Source organism: Eulemur rufifrons, chromosome 17 (genome assembly GCF_041146395.1).
Source record: "Eulemur rufifrons isolate Redbay chromosome 17, OSU_ERuf_1, whole genome shotgun sequence".
Classification (NCBI taxonomy): domain Eukaryota; kingdom Metazoa; phylum Chordata; class Mammalia; order Primates; family Lemuridae; genus Eulemur; species Eulemur rufifrons.
Window position 1 is genome coordinate 27,476,991 of NC_090999.1, and position 18,595 is coordinate 27,495,585.

The 18,595-nt window shown below is 34.0% G+C and overlaps 1 protein-coding gene across 4 annotated transcripts in view; it reads right to left on the reverse strand.

Annotated features, from left to right (window-relative positions):
* Window positions 1–816: 816 nt before the first annotated feature.
* PRKAA1 (protein kinase AMP-activated catalytic subunit alpha 1) overlaps window positions 817–18,595 on the reverse strand; it is a 31,324-nt gene continuing 13,545 nt past the window's right edge. For 2 of the 4 annotated variants that reach the window (XM_069491916.1, XM_069491919.1), the window contains exons 2-9: window positions 15,410–15,551; window positions 13,350–13,443; window positions 10,065–10,209; window positions 8,395–8,482; window positions 6,448–6,672; window positions 3,724–4,210; window positions 3,486–3,612; window positions 817–1,919 (exon numbers count right to left, since the gene is read on the reverse strand). In XM_069491916.1, the coding sequence (XP_069348017.1) occupies window positions 1,675–1,919; window positions 3,486–3,612; window positions 3,724–4,210; window positions 6,448–6,672; window positions 8,395–8,482; window positions 10,065–10,209; window positions 13,350–13,443; window positions 15,410–15,551 (1,553 nt within the window). In that variant the 3' untranslated portion in view covers window positions 817–1,674. Of the gene's footprint in view, window positions 1,920–3,485; window positions 3,613–3,723; window positions 4,211–6,447; window positions 6,673–8,394; window positions 8,483–10,064; window positions 10,210–12,133; window positions 12,174–13,349; window positions 13,444–15,409; window positions 15,552–18,595 lie in introns of those variants that run through there. The other 2 variants (XM_069491917.1, XM_069491918.1) reach the window with 2 other exon arrangements.

Here is an 18,595-nt window from a genome sequence, read left to right on the forward strand (position 1 = left end):
CCTAAAATACGATTCTTAAAGTAGAAAAAAGATAGCTCTGTTGCAATGGGAAAAATGCTTAATACCAAAATAAATCAATATTATGAAGCTAATATAAGGCAATATGAATGGTACAATATTTTTATTAGCATACATGATACCAGTTTTATCTGAGGTGACTTTAAATCTTCATTTACACTCATTATGTGATGCTATTACTAAGAGTGAGAAAAAGAAAATACAAATGTAAATTAGAGATCTTAGGAAGATTAAATATCTTTAGAAAGTTCCCATAATGCTAATTTTTTAAAAAGTAATTAAAAGGCAAAACACATGTGATCATTTAGAAGAACTGATTTGTTCCACATTTTATCAAATAATAATGTTATATTTTACTAAAGAGATATAAACAAATCCAATATGTAAACTTGAATATGAAATATGGAATAACCAGCTATAAAAGTAATTTGGAGGACAACTGGGGAAATTTAAATATGGATTGAGAATTAGATGATATTAGGAAATTACTAATTTTATATTGGTATTATGGTTTTTTAGGAGAATGTCATTAGTTTTAGGAAATGCTTGAAGTATTTAAGGGCAGTAAGTGTATCTGTAACATCCAAATGGTTTAGGACAAAAAACATGTATGTATACACACACACAAACACACACACACATGCATATCTGTATCTTTATACATATATAGGTATAGAGAAAACAAATATGGCAAAACACAATTGTTGAATCTAAATGGTAGATAAACATGTGATCACCCTATATTAATTTTTCTTATTTTAAAAATGTTCATAATAAAATTTGAGGGGAAAAGTCATATTCAAGCATTTAAAGTTTGTAAGAGATATTCTTTCTATGCACTGAATCAACTTTAAAAATACATAATTGAATGACTAGAAATTTTTGCATACACTCAATACTGACTGATACGATAAGCCAGAGGAATTTGTGAAATTGGCAAAAACAACGTGATTTATTTACAGTATATGCTACTCAGATTTAAAAACAAAAAGAACACTTTATGTACAGAATACAGTGGGACAAACTATAAGATTAACTTAGCACTAGAGTATCTGAATATATAAACTCTGTATGTTTTTGGACTTTATAAAGCCAAAGAAAAAATTCAAATTGAGCCTAATATCTAATATGACTTACCATCCACTATAGACTTTTAAGAGGGGGATATGGAAGAAGTTATCCAGACAGTTACTACTGTTAGAAGATACTAGCTATAAGTTAAGGAGCCCAGGAAACAAAATCACCTATAAAAGGTCTCTGAGATTTCTAGGCAAATATTTATTGAATGAATTTATGAAGCAAATATATATCACATCAATAAGTAATAATATATGAAGGCCTTTATGGTAAATTAATATTCTCAAAGCCCTGTGTACACTAAGTATAAAATAGCCAAAAATCAAGTGAGCCTGAGAGACCTACAATCCATTGTGTATATTATGCTATATATCTACTGAACAATAAACAAAATGATCTTAATTCATTTCTGCACATTAGGCTTTTAACTATTAATCATGTTCCAATCCCTGTGCAAATTGCATTCCAAAGGCCAATCCTCAGTTATAATTATGTATAACTTGATTATAAATGGAAGCATTTGGCTATGACTTATTATGCATGCTTATTGCTATCAAAGAAATAAGCAAAGTTTTAGGTTTACTGTGCAAGAATTTTAATTAGATTTGCACACATCTCAAAAAATTCTATTGTGTGACTTCCAGGTCTTGGAGTTAAGTCAACAGGAGAAGAGTCAAGTGAGGTCACAGATGAGGTAAGAGAAACTTCTGAGGATTTTCCTTGAGCCTCAGCATCTGAATCATTCCTTTGGCAAGATCGATAGTTGCTAAGTGATCCCGATCTCTGTGGAGTAGCTGTCCCTGATTTGGCTTCTGTAATTTCATCTGGGTAAAAAGAATTTCAATTTATTATAATCTGTGACCTCCCCCCAAAATTTTTATAACAGTATTGAATTTGCTTCTTTAAGTGAGACTAGTGACCAGCTATCAAGAGCATGTTTATTTTATTTTAAATACAAATAGCAATGAGCCTATGTTAAACCACTCTCCTTTTTACACACAGTGTGTACTCTTGTGATGACTGATCAAGACTGGGTACAGTATGTAGCTACTCATCAGTCGCAATTCAAGATTAAGAACCCAGTAAACTAATAACCTGGAGCTTAATAAACATCATTCTCTAGCAATAAAAATTAATTCCCCTATATTAAAATCATGGTATCAACACACTTGATATTTAGAAGGTATCTTGGAAATCATCTTATCCAACCGCTCATTTTACTGATAAGAAAACAAACCCAGAGAAGTGACTGCCCAAGGTAACAAATGAACAGAAAGGTAAGTCTAGAACCCAACTCTCCTAACTCTCAGCTCAGTACTTTTCACTCTTCACTTTCTTTTCATAGTTTATTTCAGATCCTATAAAACATCAACAATTCCAATGAACAAAAATCAAAAAAATTCTAAAGTTGGGAACACAGTACAAAAACAGTAAATGATCATTTACCTGGCAGACTCAAGTGCTAATAAATCTAATGTTGCAAATTTGATCCCAATACAATGAGAAAATGAAAACCTATTCCGTATCTCAGACTGTATTAGTATGTGTTAGCAGATATATACTGTGTGGACATAAAAATAACCAAACAAAAAAGTTTGGCCAGTATTTCATGACTGAAACCTGTGTCTTTCTGATACTATGTGGATATTATCTTAAATTTATAAAGAAGACAGACCAGCCTGAGCAAGAGCAAGAACCCGTCTTTACCAAAAATAGAAAAAATTAGCCGGGCATGGTGGCGCATGCCTGCAGTCCCAGCTACTTGGGAGGCTGAGGCAGGAGGATTGCTTGAGCCCAGGAGTTTGAGGTTGCTGTGAGCTATGATGACATCACTGCACTTTAGCTCAGGCAACAGAATGAGACACTGTCTCAAAAAAATAAAAAAAAATAAAAAAAGAAAGAAAAAAATTTATAGGTGAACCTCATCTAATAATTCCATGCAATTTTCCATAAACAAAGGCGACACCGTATCTTAATGCAATTGATTTGGCCAACAAAAAATTGCCATAACCTTGTACTTAATTTAAAAATCTTTAATAATTAAAACTTACAGAAAAGTCAACATTTCTAAATAAAATATTTTATCTAACCAAAATAAACCACACCAAAAAAATAAATGTGATAGAAAACTATCACTTTGGGATCAGATTTCATCTGGCTTTGAGGATTTTACAAGATGATAATCTTCAAAGGACAATATACCATAAGGTTAAAAGAATAACATGATTCACAAATGTTAATATCACGAAGGCACAAAAAAGTCACATTTTATATTCCTTTGCTATTGAATTATTAGCAATAAGTCAAGAAGCTTCAAAAGAATCAAAGACTAAAAAACCAAGTAACAAGGTCTAATATATCATCTACATTGCTTTGTGTGATGTACATACCATCAATACTACGAAAATCCAATAAGTAAGTTCTACTATCCACTTGGTATAATTGTAGACTCATTTTGGAGTATGTGCTTGTCACAGGATTCTTCCTTCGTACACGCAAATAATACGGGTTTACAACCTAGAATATGGCATGAAAAAAATGAAGTCAAAAGCAATTCTTCTATAAAACATTTTATAGACTACAGGTTTGCCAAATGTGCTAATAATCACAATGTTCTTTCTTTCTTACCTTCCATTCATAATCCAATTGTTTAATTGCTCTGCATACTTCTGCCATGATATCATTTGGTCGACTTTGACTTCTAATTCCTAAATGCCATTTTGCTTTCCTTACACCTTGATGTTTGGATTTCTGTGGATTTAATTCATCGAGAGTATGACGTGCCCGTGGTGTTTCAGCAACCAAGAATGGTACTCTTTCAGGATGGGGCCGAGTCAGATGGTGATCATCGAGGAAAGAATCAGGTGGGCTTGTCGCCAAGTAGAAATCTTTGGCTTCATTCATTATTCTCCTGTTATCTATTATGAGATGGTAGGCAACTGCCAAAGGGTCCTGGTGATTTCTATTATAAAGGCAGCTGAGAACTTCCTCTTCTGAGCACTCAAATTTTTCACATACTTCTTTTAAGGCTTCATCGTCAATCATGGTTGAACTATATGATGGATCCTCAGGAAAGAGATATTTTGGAAGGTCCTGTTTAAACCATTCATGTTCCCTGAGAGAAAATGACAGGGTGAGGAGGATTCTAAGTAGATCTGAGACTGAAAGTAACAGTTTGGGGAATTTAGGATATGAATTCATTTATATTTATACCCATACTATATTGTCATTTTTTATACTTTAATTTTCCTTTTCTAGTTCACACTTCATTCTATATATCAAGGGAAATGCTCTAGTCTCCCTCTGATTTTATGGGTAAGAATGCACTGATGTAGCAACAGAAAAAGAAATGTCTATACTTTTATTTAAAATTTTAGAATGAGGCCAGGTGCGGTGGCTCACTCCTGTAATCCTAGCACTCTGGGAGGCCAAGGTGGGCAAATTGCTGGAGCTCAGGAGTTCAAGACCAGCCTGAGCAAGAGCAAGAGCTGTCTCTACTAAAAATAGAAAAGAAAAAAAAAAATTAGCCAGCATCATAGAGAACGCCTATAGTCCCAGCTACTCAGGAGGCAAGGGCAGGAAGATTGCTTGAGCCCAGGAGTTTGAGGTTGCTGTCAGCTACGATGATGCCATGGCACTCTAGCCTGGGCAACAGAGAGATACTCTGTCTCAAAATTAATAAATAAAGTTTTACAATGAATAACAATGACAAACAATGAAAAAAAAAACAGCTTATTTCCAACTGAGAGAGAGAACATATTATGGGGCTTCATTTTAATACTCTTTTGATATAATATTAAGTGAAAATAATATAACAACAAAAATAGTAGACAGCTACCATTTATTGAGTACTTACTGTATTAAACACTTAAGTTAAACCCAGTAAGTACTTAACCCTTCATATACATTATCTTCCCTCATCATCAAAACAATTCTATGAAGAGAATAATATCCCTTTGTTTTAAATGAAGGAACTGAGGTTCAAATATATTAAGGAACTTGCTCAAGGCCATGAGGACAGTATGTGGCAGAACCAAGATTGCTACCCAGATCTATGTGACTCAAAAGGCTATGCTCTCTGAATGATTTCCTATTCTAATTCCCTAATCTCAAATATAAAAGGATTTGTTTGACCTGACCTATGTCAAAAACTATGCTAGAACTAAAAAAAATCAAGAGAAGAAAAAACCCAAATGAACAATGGTTATCTTCTGGGTGACGATATTAAAGATTATTTTTATTATCTTCTCTATTTTTTTGGTGTTTTTCTAATTGTCATATATTACATCTTAATTGGAAAAAAAATATATAAAACATAAGCAAAAACATTTCTAGCTTAGATATTTTAAAATATAAATTTTAGAGAATGATTTGTCCTTTCCCTCTGGTGGTAAAAATCAAACCCTGCCTTTCATGGTCTCCTTTTTAGCTAATCTAAACCATATGGAGTAAATGGAAAGTAATCAAGGTATAAGTTCCACATATAATCTTTCCTTCCTTATCACCCTAATGCTTTTGTATTTGCTATTTCTAGATCCATTATCTGATTTCTTTTTTCCTTCTCCCTTGATCCAAGAGAAATGTGTGGTCTAGCCATTAGCATACCAAAAGAGAAATTTCCATGGGGAGAAAAGAAAGGAAAGAAATGACGGTAGAAGACACAAAGTTTGCAGTAAATTTTTTTAAGTCTTCCTCAGAAATGGCTCACTCAAATTTGAAAATATTTGTCATCATCACTTCTGCCTTATTTAAACTATTAGATTGAATCATATGAAATTGGTAATAGTAGCTTTTACCAAAACAGTAATTTCATGTGATTCAATGTATACTACTAGGGAAAAAAAAAAAAAATACGTCATTGATTTAATTAAAATTTTCTCATTCCTTGTGATTAAGAAGAGGAAAAAAATACAGTAATTCATGAGATTAAAACTCAAATAGCAATGAATTTATTATTAAAAAGTGTTAACCCTAATAAGAATATATTCAAGTCAAATATGAAGCACACTATGAGTTATTAAAAGTTCACTGTAAAGAACTACTACAAAATTTCATTAACACTCCACTTGGGTCCTTTTTATTTTTCATTAGCTTTTTTAAAATTTAAAAAGTAATATGATATTCATTGTAGCAGTCTCAAAGATGCATAAGTAAAAAGTGAATGCCTTTCCTCCTACCAATCTTACTTCTCTAAAGCAACTTATCTATTTTTAATACCAAAATAAAATAGATAAATGTATCCACGCACGGCATTATTTTCACATAAAATTTACAGTATACTATTCTGCAACTTTTTCTTTCAGTTAACTTATGGATATTACAGATCTGATAATTTCCAAATTGCTTTATTACCTGATATCTTTGATTGTGGCCCTCTTCATGGGATCCACCTGCAGCATGTGTTTCAGAAGGCTAATCACAGAAGGATTTAAATACTGAGGGGTATAAAAGATCCCATCACATATCTTCTTAAAAAGAGTTGGCACATGATCATCATCAAATGGAAGGGTTCCACATAATAAAGCATAGAGAATAACCCCACTGCTCCATATATCTACCTCTGGGCCTGCATATAATCTGCAACAGGAAATACCAATTGGATTAAATAATCATTTGTAACTTAAGAGGCAATCATTTAATCAAAACTTTCAAATATGTATATTTCATAAAGAATTAGTAATCAAAAGATGGTGTTTATAGCCACTGCTGCACATTACACATAAAGATCTTATTTCCATCAGTATTATCTTTGAAAGATTAAGAAGTTTTGAGGTCTTGAAAGTTAAGAGGTTTTGTGAATTGCAGACCGTGGCTAAAATTCTACTTTACTATGGCCCTCAAGGGATCCAACCAACAGGGCCAAACCTTGAACAAACCTATCACTACTGAATTAAAGGAGAGATTAAATGATGTTTCCTCAACTGAGAATGTTCTCTAATGATGGACTCTGTACCCACTATTCCCAATAACCAAAGACCCCTTACACCAAGGTCAAAGGAGCCTGAGGCTGTGGAAGAAAGCTAAGCTCACGGATTCACAAAAGATTTCTATTTGCAGTACACTGTAGCCAACTGCATTAACTAGCTGCAGACTAGTTAGATCACCTATTCAAAGTATGGCTTCAAGAAAAAGATTTCTTTAAATTGATACATTGTTGAACTGATCAATAAATAATTCTTTTGAAAGCAAAAGTTCCCATTCACCTAGACCTTAAAGAAAGACCTAACCAAAGTTGGAAAATTAAATTTCAGTAATATAGGCATAATTGTAACACATTTTATTTATTTAATTAACAGTGCCCACAGTATCCACATACAGAATTGTTTTCTTCCCAGAAGAATTAAGATAAACACAAATGAATTAATTTTAAAATGAATTTTAGACATTAATATAAAAAGATAATGATGAAACTTGATAAATCTAAAATTAGCTACTCCTGCCTTATTCATAGTCATAAATTCACACAAATCTCATTTCTTTGAGCAGTCTATCTAGGCAAACAAGTTTATGAAAATAGAAAGAAAATACCACAATACTTCTGTATTCTGAGTTAATCAAGATGTGAAATATTCAGAGAAACATGATTTAGATGAAAAGTTATTAAAAGTTCATTATAAAAGCTAATAAACAAACTTAAGCTTCTCTATTTTCAATTTCAGTGGTTTAGTAAAGAATAAAGAGTTACTTTCTAAAAAATTAAACTCTTCTGTATTCCAAACTATTCAAAAAGCTGCACTATACAGTATCTTCATGTTCTCAATGCTAGTGGTTAGCAAACTGAGGTGAGAATTCTTACAGTATTATAGTCTCCAAAAGATTTAGAGACTGAAGTTTCAACATAAATGAAGTCTAACCTAAAGCTAATACAAAAAGCCATTTAAGTTAAAAAAAAAAAAAAGCTACACATTACACATTTAATTCTTTATCTAAGTAAATAGTAAACCATTTCTAACTATTATATATTTCTGTATTATTCAAGTTTTCAGTGTCTTACCTACCTTTAAAACTCACTAGTTTTAAACGTGTAATTTCTTCCAACAGGAAAAAAATTAAAATACTCTTTTCTAACTACTTTAATATGTTGATTTGCAAACCAACATTCTCCTCTATAAATGGAGTCCTTAACCCTTACTCACTTAAAATGTTTTATTCTTAAAATGAACACTCCTGGATAAGAAAAGACTAAGCCTTATATTTCTTTCCTTTCACTAGAATTAAATATGATACTATAAATTAACAAAATCTAGAAGAAAAAGACAATTACAAATGTTTTGGGGGCGGGAGGGTATCAAATACTACCTTCCTGAAATTACTTCTGGTGCAGCATAGTTGGGTGAGCCACAACTTGTTCTTAAAAATTCACCATCTGACATCATGTTTGAAAGACCTGAAAGTGCACAAAATCAGCTACTCAAGATTTCCCAAGGACAAAAATAAAAACGAAACCCCATTAAATAATAAAACTGAGTTTCCATTAAAGTGATAAATCATCATTTTGTTCTTCAACAAAATCCTATAATCTTTACTGTTCCCAAATATTCTGCCATTATGCCCTAAAATGTGCAATCTGTTTCATATAAGTTAGTGCATCGTTGGAGTTTTTAGTGAGTATATATTAAGCTATTGCTTACTAGAATAAACCTGGCATATTTAAGTTTGATTAATACAGAAATTGCTAGGGGAATATAATCTAGAACAGAAGGATTAAAATTCAAAGCTTCTATTCACCCTGTTCAAATTCTTTAAAAAATAACCATAATAATTTTGAATCTCTAAGTTACCTTATAGTTTTACTCCAAAAAGAAACTTTTGCCCCCTTAGAAATACACTCTATAAAATCATGACAACTGAGGAAAATAAGGAATTCAAATAATTTAGCCAGTCACAGAACCAAAACCAAAACCAAAATAAAAACAGTTCAGGTTTGGCTGGCACTGTTCAGTGAATCTCTATAGAGTTATTTTATTTTATTTTACAGATGAGATCTCGCTCTGTTATCTAGGCTGGAGTACAGTGGCATTATTATAGTTCACTGCAGCCTCAGACTCCTGGGCTCAAGCAATCTTCCTGCTTCAGCCTCCTGAGTAGCTGGCACTACAGGCACATGCCACCTTGCCTGGTTAATTTTTTTATTTTTACGTTTTTTTAGAGACAGGGTCTCGCTATGTTGCCCAGGCTAGTCTTAAACTCCTGGCCTTAATCGATCCTCCTGCCTCAGCCTCCTAAGTCACTGAGATTACAGGTGTGAGCCACTGCACCTGGCATCATATATTTAAATATATATATACACGCACATATAAATACAAATGTGTGTGTATTTATTCAAAACTGAGGAAAATATTTACAAGAATTTCCTCTCTTTTTAAAATTTTTTCTTTCTAGACTACTGTTACTAATATAAAGGGAAGGAATTTCCTCTCAATTGAACTAAAACCAACCAAAATAAGACAGTTGCAGAGATTCATTTTTCTTTTAGATTTAATAATGTCAGTGGCAATTTATATAGAAAAATGGAAAAATAAATTCATTTTTAACAATCAAAGTAATGTTCCTCAAGCTAAAATTATGGTTTTTTATCATTTAAATTTTTTAAAAATAATTTTGCTCATATAGTTCACCTTCTGGTTTTCAAAGTTTTGAATAATTCTATCCCATTCAGTTTCTTTTTTTTCCCATACTTGACCAAAAGAACATACTAGAAACAAGTTTGCTATCTTATCTTCTCTTTTCAAATGATCTCACTAATGCTGCTAACTTGAACTGGAATTGTTTACCAACTATCATAAAACTCAATTTTAAAGACATAAAGCTAAGAAAAGAGAATTCCTTAGCTTTTCTCCTTTTGTATGTTCATAGACAAAAAGTGAAGATACTTTGAGTACTCAGTCTACTACATGAAAGTTATGTGAAGAATGCTACTTATGTTTGCTAAACATAGTGAACATATGAAACTATAAATATATCCTTACCAAAATCAGCTATCTTTGCATTCATGTGTGCATCAAGCAGGACATTTTCAGGTTTCAAATCTCTATGGACCACCATATGCCGGTGACAATAATCTACACCAGAAAGGATCTGTTGGAACAGACGTCGACTTTCTTTTTCATCCAGCTAAGAAAAGCAGAGAGACATCTTAAAGGTGTGTCTTTCAACATAAATTCTCCTATCTATAATTCCCCAACCTATAAAATTGTCAAAATGCATGAAACCTTCCAAATGATTTTTACTCATGAGATATGTTTGACATGGGGAGGAGACAACATGCAGCACAAAAGAGAAATGCTAAGCAGATCCTGGAAACCAAATCAGTAACTTCACTTTCTAATAATATCATTTACATATGACTACATTGTATTAGACTGCCTTCCTCTACATCTCATTAGCTATTTCAAATGGTTCCAATTTCTACTTGAAACTTGGCATGTTCTGTTGTATAAATTAGAAATGTTTAATCTTTCATTCCTTTAACAAATATTTATTGAATACCTTCAACGTGCTACACACTGTTTTAGGTAAGTCATTATATAGCAATGAATAAAACTAAAGCCCTAATTAATGAAAATAGACAAATAAATGTAATATCAAGGAGTGATAGTGCTTTGAAGAAAAATAAAGCAAAATATGAGTGCAGAGAATGATGTTGGGGTGGGAAATACTATTTTAGACCATGAGGAAGTAACATTTAAGCACTGTTCATGAACTGAACTTGCAAGCAACCATGTTGTATGTCCTGAAATAAAAAATGTTTTAATTTTAACAAAAAACCTTAATTCATTTTATAAAATATAAAAGCATTTCTCTTTAGTGTGTAATGAAAAAGTATCTTATGCTGCAACTACATTTTTTAAAATATTCTTTAAAAACTTCTCTATCCGTATTTTCTTTTATGATTTTTTTCAACGTAAGTGATAAATATTACATGGACATGCTTGCTCCCAAGAAGTCATATTTAATAAATAAGCCATTAATCCTCTAGGCAAAAGACTCTAATATGCAATTCTCTAACACAGGTCACGAATTAACATTCTAAAACTAGACTTTCACACCTTAAATAGCATGGATAATCTGGGATAAAAGACAAACTAGTAATTTCTTTTTAAAGAAAATTTAAAACTGTTGAAGTACCATGAGATACCCTTCCTCTAGAAAAAAAATACTAATCCTTTAGCAATCTAACACTTTCATTTCTAGACAAAATGTAGGTTCAGGGAAAAAAAGAATATCTGTTCAAAATATGAAAGAATAAGAGAAAACTTAGCTGGTTAAACAAAACGTAAGAGGTAAAATAACTAGATAGGCTACAAAAAAAAAATTATACTGTATTCACAACAAATAACAGTATAAAGGATGAAGCAGGGGATATCTATAAAGGAAGATTACAAAAGTCAAAGCATATTTCCAATTAAACATGGCAGGTTGAATCTTTTGTTTCCAGTCCTTGAAACATCATTAAAATGACATCAGCATAAAAGAGGCATATAAAGACAAAAAGAATAAGAAAAGAGACAGCAGTAATCAAGAGGAGTCACCAAGTTGGACAGTGGTTGAACAACAATAAAGACTGAGCCAACAGGAGAAATCTGAAACTGAAGGCCACAGGGGTGGAAACCAATAAGACATAAACTTATCTGTACACAGAACCCTGGAAAGGCTTAGAAATTGGAAACATTGGGAACTGCTGAAGGAAGAAGTGAGAAGTAGGCTGAAAACAGGAAAAATGGTTGAAATAAGAAGCTTTTAAACTCACCCTACTGGGGAATAAGACCTACTTACAGGTTATAAGGCTGAGCCAACTCTGTTCTCAAGGACACCAAGGCAGGGATCATGAGGAAAACATGGGAATTAAGTGAAAGTGAACTTACTAACTAATGAGACTTGCAGCCCTTTTCCCCACTCAGCTTCTGGGGCACTGACAGCTAAGCTAATGCCTCCAAGGAAATTGGAAGATTTCTTTTGGAATGAATATCTGATCCAAGAAAACGTATTTGTGATTATTGACATTCGGTGTACCCTAATAAAATGAACAAGTCCTTACCTATTCAACCTATGGGAAAGGCCACCAATCAACAAGTTCCACTCACATGAACTTGGTATTTAGTACCTCACTCTTAAATATTAAGTGGACAACCAAGAATCACCAGATATCTGAGGAAGGGCCATGCACAAAAGACAAAGACAAATAAAATGAACAGAAAAAAAATGGGAACAGAGAGCACAGAAGGTACATAAACAATATGGAACAGAAGAAAACTTTAAAAAACTGTCATCCTCAGACAGACCAGGTTATTACATTAGGCTATTTAAAGAAAAGAAAATTTCAGAAAACAAGAACGATCTTTGAAATAGAAAATATGGCAGCTGAAATTTTAATATTCATTAGCTAAAACTGAATACCCACAGGTAAAACAAAATGACAAAGAAATAAAAACAGAAAAGATAAGAAAAAAAGATATCAACTCAACTTGTGCCTATTACCATTTTTCTAGGCAGAACTTTTTTTTTTTTTTTTTTGGTGAAGAGAAGGGGGATGCCTCAAATAGAAATGAATCACGTTAAGAAACAGTAAAATAAAAATTTACTTGGTTAATGAGTTTGATTTTGATGAAAGTAAACAGATATGCTATACAGAACACATGAATGAGTGAATAATGTAATTAAGGTTAGGAGTAAGAAAAATTGTCTTCTTGGTGCCAGACACAGCTCTTCCAGAAAGGGGCTTTTGCATACCACATAACCTGGGTATGAGATAAAGTATGGACAGGGAGCAGTTTTCAGTTTTTGAATCTGTAACTTAAAGTAGTGCTCGAAAGGTCTTCTAAAGTTCCTTCCAGCTCTAAATCCTTTATATCTAATTCCTACCTCCTTCATGGAGTCTGTTCTTACTACCCAAGTGCATCATATTTCTGAAACCAAAAAATGAATGCAATTTGAATGTGGCTAAAGTAGGCCTAGACCTTTAAGGAATAATATATTTGTAAGGATTAATGATATACTTTAAGATACTATTTAAATGTATTTGTATACCCCAAAAGCATAAGTCTGAGAATTATGAGTTCTGGGATCTCAATCCAATTCTGTCATTAATAAATCATGTGACCTTCAGAAAATATACAAACTGTGAGGTTCATTATGATATGAGTAAGGGAACTGGTTACTAAATAGACCTTTTAAAATTGCTCTCTGACATTCTGATGCTAGTAAGGGATAAAGGAGTTATAAAATATATATGGGATTAAATCAGAACAGCTTACCCTTCCATTTTTACAGATATAATCAAATAGCTCTCCTCCTGAGACATATTCCATCACCATGAAAATATCAGATGGTGTACTGATGACCTGGTACCTGGTGAGAGAAAACATTGTCTACCAATATTATAACATGTATATTCACTCATTCAATAAATATTTACTAAGCACTTATAATATACCAGGTGCTGTGCTAGAAGCTAGGAAAACTGCAGGGAATAAAAATTGTCTGTTCCCATGGAGTTTATGTTTTAGGAGCCAGGACACAGACAATAAATAAATAAGCAGTATCTTAGGTGGTGGAACATGCTATGAAGAGAAATAAAGCAAACTAAGGGGAAATCTTTTTATACAGAGCATTCAAGGAAAGCCTCTGATAAAGTAAAATTTGAGCAAAGTCTAAAGGAAGAATGGGAGCAAATTATACCATTATCTAGGAGGAGGTGAACCAGGAAGAGGGAACAGCAAGTACAAAGGTACCCAGGTGGAAGCCTGCTTGGCACGTTTGAGGAATGGTGAGAAGGCTAGAGCAGATTAAGCTGGGAGAGAGAAATAAGATGTGGAGTCAAAGGTATAACTGAAGGCCAGAGGACACAGAACTTTACAAACCATGATGAAGCTTTGGCTTTTACTACAAGGAAGATGAAAAGCTATTGAAGGTTTTAAGTAGTCATGTGATCTGTCACATTAAAAGGAGAACTACAGCAGCAATGTGAAGAACTGACTGTGTACAGTAAAGGTAGAAGCAGGAGGCTACTGCAGAAGTCTGTGAGAAAGATGAAGGTGACTAAGACCAGGTTGATGGCAATAAAGGAGCTGAGAAACGGATCCTAGGTACATTTTGAAGGAAGAGATGGAACGGATAATAGGAAGTGAGAGAAATAGGGAAGTTAAGGATGGTTCCTAAGTTTTTGCACTGGGTAACTGGCTATTGGCTGAGAAAGTGAAAACTGTGGGAAGAGCAGGTTTGAGAGAGTCATAATAAAGAGTTCAGTTGGGCCATGTTTAAATATCTGTGAACATCTAAATGGAGATGTAAAGTTGGCAGTGGGTACTGAGTCTGGAACTCACAGAAGAGATTTCAAAGCTGAAGATGTACATTTAGGTGTCATCAGCATATGGACAGTATTTAAAACCATGCCACCTTAACAAACGAGAAGAGATGAGAGTAAAACAAACTTTGAGTTAGCCAGTTCAGGAGAAAACATTAAGGCAGGTTTCATTTATAGCCTGCATAATAAAGCAGGAGCTGAGCAGTAAATAAGTTATCAGTGGAGCCTACAACTGGCAACTGTAAAACAACTGTAAGATTATTGCCCTATTGAAATATTAGATTCCTGAAATTTTGTTATTGGTATGGTCAATATAAGCAGCATGGGGGAAAACCCTTTCTACTACATTGTCTTCAATGAGGCTAACTGACATCATGTTGAAATTTAGAAGTCAAGAGGGTTTTTTGTTTGTTTCTTTTCTTTTCTTTTTTGAGTCTCACTCTGTTGCCTGGCTAGAGTACAGTCGTGTCATCATAGCTCACTGCCACCTCCAACTCCTATGTTCAGGTGATTCTCCTGCCTCAGCCTCCTGAGTAGGCACATGCCACCATGCCTGGCTAGTTTTTTCTATTTTTAGTAGAGGCAGGGTCTCACTCTTGCTCAAGCTGATCTTGAACTCCTGACTTCAAGTGATCCTCCTATTTCAGCCTCTCAGAGTGTTAGGATTACAGGCATGAGCCACCACGCCCAGCCTAGAAGTCAGGAGTTTTTACTAGCAGATTATTGCTGGTTTTACAGCAATAGGGGCACTGAACATTATCTCACAGAAGGGCATCTGTCCAGAAGACAGGAAAGAATGAGAAGGATAACAGCTGATAAGCACAAGGGCAAAACATGAACATAGGCTTAACTGAGTGTGAATGGTGTTAGATAAATATATGAGCAGGAAGAAACTTTTCAAAACCTTCAGGAAACAGAAGTGCCAGTCATCTTTCTCACTTGTCAGATTAAGTAGGTTAACAAAAATGATGGAAAGATGATTGGACGATATTTAATATAAACAGAACTTACAGTTTAATTATATGAGGATGCCTGAAAAGCTTGAGGTTCTGAATTTCTCTGCGGATTTTTCCTACCACATCGAGGCTTCGAATCTTCTGTCGATTGAGTATCTTCACAGCAACTTTATGTCCAGTCAATTCATGTTTGCCAACTGTGGGAGAAATAGTTTTTAAAATTAGTGTCAAGCTTGATTAATAGTATTTAGATTCTAAGAGCAGTAATTTAAGCATTCTCAGAAAAATACTTGAACAAAGTTAAGTTCCTTTCTCTTCTGCCCAATTGACTCCTGAATGTTTAGATGTTTAAGAGTAATTAAGTAGAAGAATACATAAGAAATTGGTAATAGTGGTTTCTTCCAGAAAGGAAAGCTGAAAGGATAAGAAGAGAAAAAGAAAAGATAGCTTTTTATACTTTTAAATTCTTTTATTTTGTTTTTCATTTTTTAGTCTATCATACATATACATTGAATTTTTCTTTTGGTATTCGGGTCTATTGATTTTAACACATGTAGAAACTGGTATAACCACCATTATAATCAGATACAAAACAGTTCCATCATCCCAAAAGACTCCCTCATGCCATAGATATATTTCCCCTATCTATAACCCCTTGAACCTTTTAAATTTTGGTTCGTGGGCATGTGGTTTCTACTTTTTAAAATGAAGTTAAAAATTAGAAAAACAGCCTGGGTAACACAGTAAGACCCTGTCTCCAAAAAAACATTTTTTAAAAATTAGCTGGGTATGGTGGTACATGCCTGTAGTCCCAGCTACTCAGGAGTCTGAGCCAGGAGAATTGCCTAAGCTCAGAAGTTTGAGGCTGCAATGAGCTATGACCATGCTACTGCACTCTAGCCTGGGCAACAGAGTGAGACTCTGTCTCTTAAAGTGAATACATACATAGATAGATAGAAAATTTTTTTAAATAAGAAAAAAAAAAGAACATTTTACATTTCCATTTTAAATGCTATGCCCAAAGAGCCATAATCTCAAAAGACACCATCCCAAATGCCATAATCTGCAATACTGAAATCCTGAAAGATCAAAATCTCTAAAGTCTAAAATCCCAAAAATCACAATCCAGGATGATAAAAATCCTGAAAATTCTGGAAAAAAAATTGTTTTAAAGTTATTTAAAAGACATTTATTGGCCAGGCGTGGTGACTCACACCTGTAATCCTAGCACTCTGGCAGGCCAAGGCAGGAGGACCAGCCTGAGTAAGAGCAAGACCCTGCCTATACTTACAAAAAAAAAAAAAAAAATTAGCCAGGTATTGTGATGCGTGCCTATAGTCCCAGCTACTCAGGAGGCTGAGGCAGGAGGATCACCTTAGCCTAGGAGTTTGAGGTTGCAGTGAGCTATGATCATGCCACTGCACTCTAGCCAGGGCAACAGAGTGAGAATCTGTCTCCAAAAAAAGACATTTATTTACATTTTTAAAGGGAATTTATTTGAGAAACATAAAACATGACAGAACACTTCATAGGCCACTTTACACAATAAAATAGGCAATAATAACATATTTTTGCAAGCATAAACAGGTATACCAGTGACAGTCATACAAGTGTATCACTTATGAGATGAACTCTATTCATAAGGAAATAGGTCAAAAAGCAAAATGCATAAACATATATATCAATAAACATATATCACTATGGTTGGTAATTGTATACACCCAGCTTTATAACTCCAGTCATCTGAAATACCAGGCAACCTAAAACTTTTGATGAGATCAATCACAAACTGCAGTGGGTCACCACCACATATGCCGTTGCCCAAAGAGCTGTATCTTGAGAAATTCTTTTTTTCACAAATGTAGATATATCAATACAAAAAGGGTATCTCTTCATTTACCAAGAAAGTTTCAACATTTTTATGTATCTGCACAATGCTTACACACACAGTCAACATTGTGATAATGCACTTTCATGGAGTCAAATTTGCAAAAAAAAAAAAAAACAAATTAGAACTCTCTAAAAGTCTTTTATAAAGTCACTATTTATACCTCCAGTATTGGAAATGATGCAAAGGTGAAATACATACCATATCGAACTGGCGCTATGTGTGAAGGGGCAGAAGTTGTACCTGACTGAATAAAGGCAGGGGAGATTTCTTGTATTTTTTGCCTGTGTTTTTACTTCTATGATTTTTGATTTTTGAAACACTGTATGTGTATTTGGAGAGTGGTTGTAATCTACAAATTTTGTAAATATATACTGTTCATCTGAATGTCTGGTTATTACTTGGCCATTGCAATTAAGTGAAATTCTGCTTCCACAACGCCAATAATAATTAGCTTCTAAACTTTTATTTTTCACTATTAAGTAGCCTCATATATCTATCACAGCCTTTTCGAATGAACAATTTCACAGATCTCCTCTGTTGTGTTGTAAGGAATATAGTAAGAAGGAATAATATTTGGCTTCCCCAATACCAAATCTGTACAAAATCAGAGTTCTCCAGAGGGACAGAACCAATAGGATATGTATATAGCTATATTAGATTTATTAGGGGCATTGGCTCACGTAATTATGGTGGCTCAGAAGTTCCAAGACAGGCTGTCTGGAAGCTGGAGACCATGGGGTGCCAGTAGTATGGCTCAGTCCAAAAGGCCTCAGAATCAAGGAAGCTGAACCAGCTTTCAATCTGAGGCCAAAAGCCCCAGGAGTCTGGGGGCCGCTTAGTGTAAGTCCTGGAGTCTAAAGGCTGGCAAGCCTGGAGTTCTGATGTCCAAGGCAAAAAAAGAAAAGTCTGTCCCAGCTCTGAGAGAGAACCCAATTTGTAGTCTGTATCTGTTCTCTCCTGGCACCCGGCAGATTGGATGGTTGCCAGCAACAATGAGGGCAGATCTTCCCCACCTAGTCCTCTCAGACTCACACACTAATCTCCTCTGGAAACTCCTTCACAGACAAACCCAAAATAATGCTTTACCGAGTTTCTAGTTATTCCTTAATCAAGTTGACCCCTGAAATTAAATCCACAAGCCCATCCCCTGTCAACTTGGCACCCACAGTCATCTCCTTAAACCATACTTAATTTTCAAGTAAATACAATAAAAAGGTAATGGTTCCCCCTAACATGATCCAGCTATCCTGCATGCAACCGAAAATCCTTTCCCCAGAATTTGGCTTTCAGGATTGGGATTTTTGGGATTTTAGACGTCAGATATTTTTAAAATTTAGAGATTTTGGTGAT